The sequence below is a fragment of the Pteronotus mesoamericanus genome, unplaced genomic scaffold (assembly GCF_021234165.1).
Source record: "Pteronotus mesoamericanus isolate MK-2021 breed Mesoamerican mustached bat unplaced genomic scaffold, CSHL_Meso_final contig_169, whole genome shotgun sequence".
In the NCBI taxonomy this organism is placed as follows: Eukaryota; Metazoa; Chordata; class Mammalia; order Chiroptera; family Mormoopidae; genus Pteronotus; species Pteronotus mesoamericanus.
Genome location: NW_026555068.1, coordinates 21343774 through 21354280, shown reverse-complemented (window position 1 = coordinate 21354280; position 10507 = coordinate 21343774). Strand labels below are relative to the sequence as shown.

The 10507-nt window shown below is 38.9% G+C and overlaps 1 protein-coding gene across 1 annotated transcript in view; it reads left to right on the top strand.

Moving 5' to 3' along the window:
* Positions 1-54: 54 nt before the first annotated feature.
* Positions 55-10507, top strand: part of PRIMPOL (primase and DNA directed polymerase) — a 33735-nt gene continuing 23282 nt past the window's right edge. Inside the window, 4 exon segments of the mRNA XM_054566176.1 lie at positions 55-133; positions 4903-5138; positions 7310-7407; positions 8383-8512. Of these exon segments, the coding sequence (XP_054422151.1) occupies positions 4959-5138; positions 7310-7407; positions 8383-8512 (408 nt within the window). The 5' untranslated portion in view covers positions 55-133; positions 4903-4958.

Here is a 10507-nt window from a genome sequence, read left to right as displayed (position 1 = left end):
CCGCCCCCGCCGCTCCCTCATTGGCCCGCGCACTCCCGCCTTACCGGGACGCTCCGCCCCCGCGCAGACTGTCTCCCGGTGCCTGCCAGCCGCGGGGAATGGGCGCCTTCCCCCACGGAGCCCGCTTCTGGAGGTAAACCGAGGGGGACCGGAAGGCCGCGCCGCGCCGCGCCGCGGGGGGTGGACCTGACGCCCAGTGCGAACTGCGGCTGGAGGGGAGCGGCCCGCGCCCCCCGCCGGCATTCTCTGCAGCCCCTCCGGCGACCTAAATCAAAAGCCTGAGCTGCCCCGCCCGGTTCCCCGCCCGCTGGGCGTCGCGAACCCCTTCCGACCCGACACAAACCCTGAATTGTTTTCGCTGAAGACTGTACCAGCGCAATTGGCAACAGTCCTGCATCCGATTTCTAGGCGCTGAGCACGTTCTGACAAATCAGGGACCCCCTGTTAAGGACCGGCGGGCCCCCAACACTAGTGCCTGCTCTGGCGGAAATCCGGGGCGACGTTTTTGTACATAAATGCACGTCGGTAATTATATGCGTGGCGACCATTTGCAGAGTGCTGCTTCTGTGCTCTTGTATTTTCACCTTTTCGTCTTCCAACAGCCCTGGGACGTGGGGGGTTCCAATCCCCACCCGGGCTTAAAAAGGGCAAGGGGGTTGCTTTTGCTAAAAGAAGGGTTAAACAGGAGTTAGGCTCGGATCCCAGGAATAAAATTTAGGCCTTTCTTAATAATCCCCCCCACCCCCCTAATTTAAGAGAGGACCGGCGTTCGCCGTCCTTTTTTGGCTGCAGTAAATCTGGAGCTAGGACCCCCGGGCACCCCTAGCAGGGTCGGCCTGCGGGTGTTTTTGAGGCAGGCCCTGGGAGCGCCCCCTGGGGCCCCCAAACCCTTCGTGCTCGCCTTTCCTACCCAACGATGCCCCAGGTAGAGCAGCAGCAGCAGGAGTTCTCTGTTTCCCCGTGAAGTACATGGATTTACTTGGTCTACAGAAAGTTTATAGCAGGCAGTTAGTTGGAGGCACTGCCTTCTGAGTCAGTAATTTTTTTTTTCTTTTGTATGTGATTTTTATTGCATTCAGTGGGGGTGACATTGGTTAATAGGACCGGGAAGGTTTCAAGCGGCCGTGGCTATGGTGCCTGGTCTGTGTTGCATCGCGTGCCCACCGGCTCAGGTCAGGCCCGCTGCCGTCACCAGTGTTAGTAATGTCTTCGCACAGAGGGTCGCACAGGTGGCAGCGCTTGATCTGGCCGGAGCAGGGGAAGACAACGGGAAAGGCATGGGGGGCCTTGGCGGCCAGGTGCGGGGAGTGTCCTTATCATTCACAAGGTGAGAAGGCTAAAGAGCCAGAAGCGAACGGGGTAACTGGCTTAGGTCTAGACTCTGGACAGAGTCTGCACTCTGGAGCCACGCCGAAGTGCGAACTGAGTGACGCTCTGCGCCGTCGTTCGCTGTCCCTGTCAGCAGTTGTCAGAATGCATTGAAGGGCGGGGAGGCTGGCAGCGCGGAGGCCCGTGGGGATGGTGCACAGCGGGAACGGGAAAAGAGCAATATGTCTTACCCCTTATTGGAGACTTTTAGGAAATTTAAGTAGGCGTTACTTCTTTCCAAGCTTAGGCAGGCAAAGGGAAGTGGCGAAAAAAAACAAAATTCAGGCAATTAATTTTATTTAATTTCTTAAGGTGTTATTCATCTGGAAAGTAAACTTCTATAATAATATTACTATGAATTAATTTTAGTCACATACTTTATTGTGAATACTTGAGCAGTGGAAGCAATAGCATACATGTATACCAAGGGGCCGTAAAAGGGATTATATTAAGAAAACATTGCCAAGTACAAGAACTTTACCAAACACTAGAACTGGAACACATCTGTCAGAAAACACAAAACACCGATATATCAATTCTCAGGGCAGAGGGAAAAATTGGAGTTGGGGAAGAATAATTGACTTGTGATTAGGGAACCCCCCCCCCAAAAAAAAACAAAAACAAAACGCAAAGCCCCCAAAACAAACCAGTTGAGCTGGGCTAGGGACAAGCATGGCAACGGCAGGCTCCAGATCTCCCCTGAAGCCCGTCGTCAGGAGGCCTGTGCCCCTGGTCCAGCTGTTCCCCAGCACCAGGCCTTCAGAAGTCATACCCGAGCACGTCGGCATAAATCTGGAAGGAGGAACCAGGGCTGTGCAGCTTGCGGGTCTGAGTCATCTCTCCACCTCCCTTCTCGATGCCCTTTCTCCCCCTGCAGTTACTCTGTCTTAGAGTAGGCTTGCCTGCTTTCTAGCCTGACCACCTTTAATTGCAAACTTGTATCAAACATGGCTAAGAAAAGTTTCTGGTGCAGTGCTTAGGAATAAATAATAGAGCTCTTAAAAGCCCACTATTTCAAAATACAGCAAATATTTTTCTGTGGAATTTGGAAACTGTTAGTCAAAAACAGTTACGGTCCCTATGTAAAATGGTTTTGCCATACAGTTCTATAAAAGACAGGCAGAACTCTTTCTCCAGCAGGAATTAAAAGCATTTCTGAAATGGTTCTCCCAGGGGGTAGGGATGTAGAATACGATTATCCCAAACCAGAATGCCAAGTGCATTCCTGTTCTTGGGGCCCTTACTTTGCCCCTCTGCCCTCCTGCTGGAATAGTCCAAGCTCCAGTTGTCTTCTCACCCTCAACCCAGCTGTTAAAATTTTCAGACTGCAAATAACATGAGGGCATGACGTTTATTGAGCTCCTCTTCCTACTGTGATTCCATGACTTTCAAGTATGAAACACGCTCGTGGTCGTACCAATATTTTTGCAAAATCAGAAAAATGTTTTCCTGCTCAATGTCATTAAGTGTGACCATCCACATGGTAACCCACATCTGATTGCATTCTGTGTTTATTTGCTTCATTAAGTAATCATTGGGCTTTATTAAACATTAAATTTCATAGAAGAAGGCAGTTTCTCAGTCAGATCGTCTAAATGTGGGGGATTTTTATCTGTATGTGAAGATTAAACTGAACCGAACACTCGGAATCTAGCATTAAGGAGCGAGATCACTTTGTATTGAAAAATTAAAGCAGTTTTATTAAAAATTGCCCCATCTCTTCAGTCCAATGAAATTACATTCTTTTCCTAAGTATATCTGTTATATTTTTTTATTGATTTAAACTTTATAATTTTCATGTGGATTAGCTGTAACTTTGAGAGAAGCATACTCTTTCTTAGGTCTTATGTTTGAAGTTAAATTTGAAATCTATGAATAATATTTATTTTCTAACTATGTCATGACATTCCTACCCTCTCTTAATCTTTTAGGGTGATTCTATTTTTTTTCTTCGAGGGAATATATTGTTTGCCAGTGAGTTTGTGTTATCACAGAATTTTCTGTTAAAATTCCAGAGAATATTTATCAACTTGGCAAGTACAAGTACTGGAAAGACATTGCCAGGGGTAAATAGAAATTTTACCCTCAAATGCCTTAGTATATATCACTATTTCACTTAATAAAAACAGTATATGTGTTTTCTACTTAGAAAAATTAGGATGTAGATAATATTAACCAAGAGGGAAACTTTATCAGTTATCTATTTCTGTTTAAAAACCAGGCCAAAACCTACTAGCCTGAAAAAAAAATTTTTTTCTTACTGTTCTGTGGGCTGACTGGGCTGTGCTTTGGCAGGTGTCACCTGGACTCACTTGGGCCTACTCCTGTACTCCTGCGTGGACTTCAGACGATGCTTGCGTAATCCAAAACGGCCTAACTCACATAACTGGTAGTCGGTGCTGGCTGCTCATGGGGGCGCCTTGTGTCCTCTCTGAGGCTTGAGTGATAGCGTGGTGACCTCAAGGAAGGACTCCAAGGTAGCCCGATACAATGCAAGAGCACTTATTAAACCTCTGCTTTACTTTTGTTGACGTGACCTGGCCAAAGCAAGTTATATGGCCAAGCCCAGGTTTCAGCGTGGAAATGAGCTAAGGGGGCATCTCATAATGAGAGGAATGGCAAAGAATTTGTGCCCTTTTTGATCTGCAGTAGAAACCCCCTTTGCCCTTTCTGAAAACTTATCCTTTTTCCTTTGTAAATAAAGCATGAATCCCAAGTTGGAAAAGTATTGCGTATTGCCTAGCCTCCTTACCTTGGCATGACTAACATGAAGGCATTGTGTGCAAACAGAAACAAATGTCATAAAAAAACAGGAGTTAAAATACAGCCATTCACATCGACTTATCATAAAATGCAGTCATTAAGTTAACACACATAAGTAAAGATTTATTTATTCCTTTTTAAAATCAGACTTACGATTATTATAGACATCCCAAAGCAAAACTAGCCACTAATGTAATTCCCATTCGTACACTGAGTTATCCTCCCAGCTAACAGTTGTGCTGAGAGGTAAGAGCAACAAACAGAAGCAGAGGAAAGGAGAGCTGAGAACTGCACAGGGGAGCCTAGACGTGAACTCTACACTAACAAATAACAGCACAAGAGTGACGGCCAACGCAGAAAGTAGCACCAGCTGGGGAAGGTAGTGCTTATTGCAATAAAATGGTTATAACAGAAACCGAAATGGTACAAAAACACATCTACATGAGGCTTTGTAATTTACAAAACATTTTCATATGTCTTATTATATTTGTCCTCAAGATAACTACATAAAGTATTCAAAAAGATACCAGTTTTCACTTTGCAGTTGAGTAAGATTCAAGGAGCTTCATTAACTTGTCCAGGACCACAGTGCTCTTAGATGGAAGAGCCAGGGTCTAATGGTTTCTAATACCCAGTTCTGTCCTTGTGTACATTAAAACTTCATGCGAAACATGAAATAGAAAGCAGACTAGGAAATGAGTTTTGAAGTTTTACCAAACAAAATATAGTCTAAACAAAGATGTTAATGTCCTTGCTTTTTTGTCTTAATAGTAATTGATAGAAACTTTACATGGGATAAGATTTAGTCTCCCCACACTCCTGAACCAATGAAGAGAAAATGGGAAGAAAAACTGAAGCAAATTGAAGAAAAAGCATCCCAGTATGAGAGGAACCCATTGCCCTCGGTGTACGCCCCCAGGCTGTACAAGCCAGAAGAGCCATCCCCTGTTTGGCAGCTGTTTCCTCGGCAAACTCAAGCTTTTGATTTTGTTAAAAGCTGTAAAGAGGTAATTTTTTCATCTCCTACGTTTTTGTAGAACTACTGTACTGTAAGATTTCTTTAAAAAACCTATCATTTATGTTTACTTCAGGCCACGTATCTAGCAAAAGAATTTAATTGTGGTCTTAGTATCACATGATTTAGGAAAACTGTCCCTATGAATCATTAGCCATTGAGTTTATATTACTAATGAAAAAGAATGATATTATCTACTGCCAATTAGTTTTTAAAAATTGTAATGACATTTAAATGGAGCAGTGCTTTGAGGAAGAGTGACCATATTCATGGACCAAAAAATAATATAATGACCCAGTTTTTAAGAATAAAACTAAAACAATTCAGAAATACAAGGAAATGAATGAGTGGAGTATGAGATTTTTAAGGATGAAATTAGGGAATGGAGAATTGAATTTAAACAATAAGAAATGAAAATGTCTCGAATATTATAGCATAGATTTAATAAACTCTAGAACTTACATCATACAAAGCATACGTATTTATCTTTCTTTTATCTCCTTTTGTGCTTTGGAGTCATAGAGCAGGTTTATCTTTAACAATTTCCAACACATTAAGCAAGTGGAAAGAAGTGCTTGCTACGTGCTAGCTAGACTCACAAGGGGCGTAGTGCTCACAAATAATCAAAAACGGATGTGTATTGCACATCCTTTTTTTGGGGGGCAATGAGGGGAATACAAGGAAGTGCAGCAGACCCACGAGCAGGTTTGAATTGTGCGGGTTCACCTGTTCCCAGATTTTTTTTTAGTATATACTATAAATATATTTTCTCATTTTTATAATTTTCCTAATAGTTTCTTTTCACTAGCTTACTTTATTGTACAAATACAGTGTGTAATACAAGCATACCTCATATATTGGGGTTTGGTTCTAGACCACCACAGTAAAGTATTTCAGTAAAGCAAGTGGTGATCTTGCTGGTGGTGGAGGGTCTTGCCTTCAGTTTATAAAGCACCCACCTGTGAAGCGCAGTGAAGTGAAGGGCAATAAAACAAGATGTGCCTGCACATATACAAAATGTGTGTTAATTGACTGTTTTTGTTATTGGTAAGACTTCTGCTCAACAGTAGATAAGTTTTGGGGAGTCAAAAGTTATACACAGATTTTGACTGTGTGGGTCAATGCGCTGACCCCTGCGTTGCTCAAGGGTCCACGGTTTAATGAAAAGATGCGTACGTGAAATGTAGCATAAATATATTGTGATTCCAATCATTGATGCAACGTAAAAACTCAAAGTGCTACAAGTTTTTTGGGAAGAGGACCCTTCTTTGCCTTGTAAGGAGAAACTCGGATCCTATCAGAATAGTTTAGGAACTATAAGAAACACTTTTCATGCTCATTCTGTGTAAACCAAATTCAGGTATCATAAATTAAAATACTGACAGGTTCATTTGATCTTGAATTTAAAAATATACAGAGGAATATGATTGCTGGATTTAACCAATTACCAGTTTATAAAATTTATCTCAAGATTTTTAACAGGGTTAAGCAACTTAGTTCTCCTTTGATTTCTCACTAATGAAAATGAAGTTAGTCCCTATATAGGTTCAACAGCTACCTTTAGCTAAGTGGGAACTACTTAGGCTAAGAAGAAATTGAGTATTCCTTCATTGGAAGGAGCTCTTTATGGCAGCAGACACAGACAGTTATATCAAGTGCCACAGCAATTAACTTTAAAAAGATTGGTTTCTCCAAGAAAAGACAATTTATAGTTACTTATTAAAGTTAAGCATTATAACACTTCCTCTAAGCTTTTAAGATTGACTTACGAGTATTCCATTAAAAAATTGGTTACCACATGTTTTTATATCTATAAAAGAATTTACTAATATTAGCACATTAATTTATAAAGTTTAGGTTGTTTTATAGATAAGTTTAATTTCATAAACTAGCAAATGAAAATGAAATTTGAAAACTGATTTTTCTCTTTAATTTGAATATTCTAATTATTTCTGTCTTGAACAAATATTACTTGAGTGACTAAGAATAAATAAAGTAACTATGTTTTGATTGGCATAGATCTAGTGATCATTTTTGTTTTTAATATAAATGTTCAAATCCCTTTGAAAATTTGAATAGTAAAGTTCTTTATGAACATTTAATAGCTATAATGATTTTAGGTTTTCATTTTATTAATTTTTGGATACTTTTGATTTTATAAAGGATGTTCACGTATTTGCTTTGGAACGTGAAGTGGGCGATGGACAACGTATTTACCTCGTAACAACCTATATTCAATTTTGGTTTTATTATAAGTCCCGGTAAGTAGTTTGTAAAGGACAACATCTTAAGTTAATTTCCTTCATCTAGTAATGTTTCTGAAATGAATTCAGGCTGAATTGGCTTTGATAGTTCTCAATCACATCATTAGTCACTACCCCCTTACTATTAGAATTGAATTCTGGAGCTTCCTTGTCATAGCAACATTGAATTACCTCACCAAGCTTTGGGAGAAGGGGGGGAGAGAGAGAGAGAGAGAGAGAGAGCGAGCGAGAGGTGGAGAGATGGAGAGAAAGAGTGTGTGTTGAGTTTCCGTACTGTCTGTGCCAAAGGATGACACAATTCCCTCATCACTTTTCCTTGTCCAGATTACTGGAAGCCTTGTACTTGTGTGCTTGTGTACTGTGAAGCCATCCAGACTTCACTGAGCCCAAGTTACCATTTACTTACTAAGTCAGCATCTGTTCTTACTAACCTTTGTGAAAGTTATACCTGTTGAAGCCAGCAAGAATGTAACTGCAAACGTGAGCATTGAAAGCTCATTCAAGTTAGGTGATTCTGAATGTTTTTAACTAATTTTTAAAATTTTATTTTCCTAATGAAAATACATAAATTAAAAATTCTCATTAAAAAGTTCATGGGATCCTAAGAATATGTAATTTTGGGATCCAACTTGAGAAAGTTCTCAAACAAAATTTGCTTCATGGTGACACCAAAAAAAAATACTGAAGTGTTATACAATATCAAAATCATCTGTGAATAAATAACAGTATGAAGTTGAGCATATTTTCTAGTTGAATAACATTACAGAATATGGTTGTTAGATCTGTTTGATGGAAACTCCTAATACTACGGTCCATAAACCTGTGGTAAGTAGTTCACTTCATCGCGTTTTCATTATGTCATCTTTATATGTAATTAAAACCATTAATGTACTATCTTGAGATATGAGGTCAAGTTCTGTGCTTTAAAAGGTATATGATATAAACCTAACAATCATGAATTATTCATTTCAGAAAAAATCTCTTACACTGCTATGAAGTCATTCCTGAAAATGCTGTCTGCAAGCTCTATTTTGATTTGGAATTTAACAAACTTGCCAATCCAGGAGCTGATGGAAAAAAGATGGTTGCATTACTCATTGAGGTAAATTACAGATTTAGGGTTTTTTTCCTTATATTCATCTCTCTCTTTTTTTTCTTATTCATTAAGTGAATCCAACCTATGTAGTATATAGGTTCTGTGTTTCTCTTGCTGCTCCTCCTTTTGACATTTATTTCTTAATATTGCTCCTCTGAGTAAACTTGTAAAAAGGAGGAAGGTTTATTTATGTTCATACATTTTGTAACATTACTAGATCTAGTAAAAAAAAAACCTTTGAGAAAGGTGGCAGTTGAGGAATTTTCTGTTTTACATTAGTAAAGTAGCTGACTTTGGTAAAGATTAGACAAAGTAATTTTTACTGTAAAAATTGGGTATTGAGATGAATTGTAAGGCAACATTGATTAAAAATAGTATCTGAATTTTTCAACTGGCAGGAGTTTTGGAAACTTTTGTCTTGCACCATGTGATATTGTAATTTGGAAGAAACACTCGTATATATTTGATCATTCAGATGTTCACATATACTTGGTACTCATCCACAGTTCTTGGTTCACAGGTCCCCTAACCTTTGGAACTTCCTGGTGTTGAGAATGATAAATGATAAAGGTGGTTTTTGTTATGGGAAAGAGGTGACTTTTGGAAGTACCCAAGGTTGGGAGTTTGTAAAGAGTACCTGCTGATTGTGTTGGATCTTCACATGTTTTATTTTAAATTTATTTGAAAAAAAATGTATGCAAATACTGGTTTAAAAAAATCCTGTTATGTTTTCTTCTGGCTTTGAAGCAGAAGAAATATACAAAAGTCCCTCCCCCAAAAACAATAACAGCAAAAAGTTATTGTTTTCTTAAAATAGTCATTGGACCCTTAAAAATAAATTTAAATGTCTTCTTTGGTCATAATTTTAGTATATGTGCTACCAAAGCTAAGACTTATTTTATTCTAGTTGGTAAAGTATGTTTAATTTTGAACTTTAATTATGTTTTTAATAATTCATAGATATTGACTTTTTTTCTGGGGTATGATACACTTCTGTCTAAGGTAGGATTTATTATGGGGGCTCTGTGTGACCAATAAGGGATTCAGATTAGAGATTTTCACTGATACTTTATATGGCGATACTGTTAATGAAGAAACACCACATTGTATTAGAAACCAGATATACTACTAACAATTAGCATCAGTGCAAATCCCATTTGTAACACAGATCAGTAAACACTGGTGTGGCAAAGATCATATAGGTGTTTAAGATTTTTTTCTCCAGATTCTGTATTTAATCTTATCAAAATTAGTCTTGAAAGCTCATCTCCTACATCAGCAAAAGTTGGAAAGAATTGTAGAAATGAGTTTAAAATTATACATCATTTAAAAAAATAAAATTATACATTATTTTTATTTAACATGTTTACTACATTGGTAGAAGTAATTAGGATTATTTTATTTAATATAACCATAAATTATTACATTGAAATTAATTTTATTTGTTGGTTACTTTGTAACAAATGTATAATCCTTTTTACCCTCTGAGGAGGTATAAAGTAGGTTAGCTCTTATAGTAACAGATGGCTAATAAATAACTGGCCAATAATTACTAGTGACAATAATAATGCCTTTTAATTCAATGACTTAACTGATTAACTGACAAATTTCAGATTGCCACTTCTGCCAACTTGAATAAATTCTGGTGCTAGAGGATTTTATAAAACTATGTGGAAGGGTAACATTGCTCAAATAGCAGGAGAGAACAGATAGTGAGATGTAGCCTTGGTGATACAGAGGAAGTGGATGCCAAAGTAATCACAAATTAACATAAAATTGTAGCAGTGTGAGTACAACAAATAAAGATAGAGTTTATAGCGGGAATTTGTTGTAGTCAGGGACAGCTTCTCTAAGAAAGTGAGAATTTACTGAAGAAAGCAGGGATCAGAGAGCGCGGGGCAGTGCTAGAACGATACCAAAACAACATTCGTAAGTACAATTTGTGGCATGACTCTTAGGTGTGTAAGTGCTTGGCAGATTACAAAGATTTTAACCTTGGAT